The sequence below is a fragment of the Notolabrus celidotus genome, chromosome 2 (assembly GCF_009762535.1).
Source record: "Notolabrus celidotus isolate fNotCel1 chromosome 2, fNotCel1.pri, whole genome shotgun sequence".
In the NCBI taxonomy this organism is placed as follows: Eukaryota; Metazoa; Chordata; class Actinopteri; order Labriformes; family Labridae; genus Notolabrus; species Notolabrus celidotus.
Window position 1 is genome coordinate 10313727 of NC_048273.1, and position 3657 is coordinate 10317383.

Consider the following 3657-nt stretch of genomic DNA (forward strand, 5'->3'; position numbering starts at 1 on the left):
TGCCATAACGCTCTGCTGCCATAACAACGTTTTGCAGCTCTACTACCTGGATGTAAAGGAGCACAGGTGATGATGTCATCTGGTAGCACAGCGTGGTTTGTCAGTATGTTGATCTAGTAAATGGAGATAAAGTTGTTTGTAGGCTGTGTCTGGTTAAAGTGACAGCATACTGACAATCACCTGTTTAGGAGACACTGGATTTGATACACAGCTGTGATGTTTTATGATCTGAGGTCATGTTGTCAGTGTTGCATCACATGAGGTCTGTTTAACTGTACAAACTAATAGAAACTAATCTCTCTGACATGAACAGTTAGTTGTGCAGCCCTGGTCTGTGGTTTGAGGTAGAGTTGATTGTTTTTGTTTCTTCATCACTTCCTGTAGCCTCTCCCTCTCTGACCCATCAGTCTGACCCTAGCGTCCTGTTTTAGAGTCTTACCTGTTAAACTCTTTCAGGTGTGTCTCATGTTGCTCTCCATGTTTTGATCGCCCTCCCTCCTGTCCTCTCTCTCTTTCTCTCCCTGCAGAAAAAACGCTGCAAGACAAAATCTTTGGACAAAGTTGAGCTTCTGAAGTCCGAGCTGCTTCTCCCGCTCACAAACGGGGGCCCAAAGTGCAACGGCTTCCAGCCCTGCCTCCCTGAACCTCCACCTGCACCTCCCCCTCCTCCTGCTCCTCCTCTTCCTCCCCCTTCTGTGATCCCCCTGCCTCCCCCTCCCTCTGTAGAGGAGGTGCCGTACCTGCCTCTGTCAGAGACCAGCAGCTGCAGCTCGTCCACTCACTCTGAGGAGTCCTTCACGAGCCGCCTCCCCCCTCCCTCCCCCAGCTTCCCCTCCGCCGGCCTCTTCAACGGCCACGCCCTCCCTTTCCCCCTCAACAAGTCCCGTCAGGAGAAGCGTTCGATGAAGAGGAGGAAGTCTCGGCAGACAGAGCTGCAGTTCCCCTTGGTGCCGGGCGGGGGTGTGGGGTCTCTGCCCAGCCTGCAGCAGCTGATGAAGGGAAACAAGGAGATCAACGTGGGGACCATCGGGGTGACCGCCGTCACCGGACACGTTTAGACACAGACTTTCTGTCCACACACACACACTCACAAACTCACACACACTATGGTAGCAGACTTGTGTAGGAAGGAGATGAGGTTTAACTGCATCCCAAAGAACCACATTTCCCATGAGCACCCAGATGCACCCCGGAGCTGCAGCTCAGCCCCGCCCCCCGTCAGAGACCTGTTTACGGTTACGTGCCTTTTAAAGCTGAACTCATGAATCACCTGATGATGAGGAGGTGATGATGACGGACAGAGACTCCAGGTGTTAGTCAGACCCTTACAGTCCATGTTTTTCTACCGGAGAAGCACATTTTCCCCGACAGGTGAGCGTCAGTGAGCATTAGCCCCTCCCCCTCCGAGCACAGAAAGCAGAGGCCCCGCCCTCAGCGCTCCGTTCTGCTCCTGCAGGAACATCATGAAGTATTCTGCTGCTCTGTGGATGATGATGCACAGAGCGTGTTCTCTCTCCTTCATCTCCTCTGTCTGACTCCACTGCAGGCGTTTGTTTGGGACCAGAGTGTTTAACCTTCCTCGTGCTTCAGCCTCTCTCTCTCTCTCTCTCTCTCTGTCAGTCTGAGTCAAACCGAGCGACGAGCTGAATGAAGAATAGTCTGCTTGTGTGTGAACGTGAGTCCTTTAGTTTCCTGTTTAACCTCAAAGCACAAACTCAGACACAGCAGTTTGGAGATCCTCAGAGTTCAGGTCAGTGTGGGCTGGGCCCGCAGAGCTCACACACACACACACACACACACACACACACACACACACACACACACACACACACACACACACACACACACACACGGACGCATTAAGAGAAACTGGTACAGGCGGGAGGGTGACGGTGTGACGAAGGTGAATCAGGCTGCAGGTAAACATCATGTCTCCTATTTTTAATATTTCTTCTTGTTGTCCAGCGTGGAGTCAAAGCTTCCTGATCAGGGTTCTCTGTACTGTAGGGGCATGTTAGTTGGCAGAGCTGAATGTTTACACAGACACACACACACACTCTCACACACTCTCACACACACACACACACACAGTTACACGTAGACTTCTGGGACCCTGCAGCCAGGTGAGACCCGTTTTATTTATCTATTTATTTATTTAAAGCTGACAGATTTTGTATGTGAGGCTCCGGTCCGCCGGCCTGCAGAGTCTTAGTAAGTCAGTGTGTTGCACAGAACATTACAGAGCGTAAGCACATGCTAGAGTCTCCTCTCACTCTCTTGAGCATGAGTTATCCTCGGCCTGACGTCACACGGGGGTTCACCGTCCCTCTTCCTGCAGCAGCACTTTCAAACCAGAGACCTGATCCAGAGGACTCGTGAGGATCCTCTCTCCGCTGTGTTTGAGTCTGTTCAGAGCTGCTAGTGGAAACGCCTCGCTGAGTCTTGTCTCGTTCATGTAAGGTCGCCCTGCTGATGATCACGTGTCTCGCCTGCGTTCAGAGGACTGTTTGAACCCTGCAGGGAGTCTCAGACGTGACATCAGGGCTCAGTTTTAGATTTTAATAGACGTCATGTTTCTGTATGCGGTGTCTGAGCGGCTCCATTCGCTCGGTTTCGGTTTAGTCTGACAGAGACAGAACTCTTCATCCTCACCTCTCTGAGCAGCTCGTCCTCTGACGCCCCCCTCTCTCTCTCTCTCTCTCTCTCTGACTGAACTCTAACACGCTTGCTTCTTTTAACCACTCTCTCACGTGTTCATCTGCAGCCCGAGCTCTCTGTGCACCCCCATGCTCACTCTTTTATCCACGTGTTTTTGCTCTCTGTGCCCCCTCTCTCCCTGACTGATGATTTTAAAGAGAAGGATGTGAACTGTTGATGATGGATAAAGGGAAAGCAGCAGAGACGGATGATTCAAACACTATAAATGTGATTCTGTTTGTTCCACACGCCGAGAGGATCGTCGTTTTTTTACCCTTTGAATGTGTATGATCTCATGTGTGTGTGTACCTGTATGCATGTTGATCTCGTGTGTGTGTGTACCTGTATGCATGTGGATCACGTGTGTGTGTTAATGTGTGTGAGTTGTGAGTAAGACTACTTTGAATCTACTTATCCTGTAACACAGCAAGTAGGGGGAGAAATTCTCAGTGTGCACTTTGTATGACTCCTCATGCCTTTTTGTTTTTCTACCTTATATGTCAAGTGCTTTCTGTTCTCTCTCTCTCTCTCTCTCTCTCTCTCTCTGTTCTCTCTCTCTCTCTCTCTCTCTGTCTCTGTCTCTCTCTCTCTCTCTCTCTCTCTCTCTCTCTCTCTGTTCTCTCTCTCTCTCTCTCTGTCTCTGTTCTCTCTCTCTCTCTCTCTCTCTCTCTCTCTCTCTCTCTGTTCTCTCTCTCTCTCTCTGTTCTCTCTCTCTCTCTCTCTCTCTCTCTCTCTCTCTCTCTCGCTGTTCTCTCTCTCTGTCTGTGGTTACTCTGAAGAGCTGCACAGGACTCTTGAGCAGGAGTGAGTTACTACGATCTGTAGTGCCATTAGAAACTGTGAATTTCTAAATAAAACCTTTTTTTGTTGTCTTTCATTTTGTCTCCTCTTCATCGATGACCTCACACTCGATGGTGAACGTTGTATTAAAGTTTTAATTTATTTTAAAGTTTGGTTGTA

The 3657-nt window shown here is 49.7% G+C and overlaps 1 protein-coding gene across 1 annotated transcript in view; it reads left to right on the top strand.

The window, feature by feature from the left end:
* Positions 1-2945, top strand: part of suco (SUN domain containing ossification factor) — a 60539-nt gene extending 57594 nt beyond the window's left edge. Inside the window, 1 exon segment of the mRNA XM_034705143.1 lies at positions 528-2945. Within this exon segment, the coding sequence (XP_034561034.1) occupies positions 528-1058 (531 nt within the window). The 3' untranslated portion in view covers positions 1059-2945.
* The last annotated feature ends 712 nt before the right edge of the window (positions 2946-3657 follow it).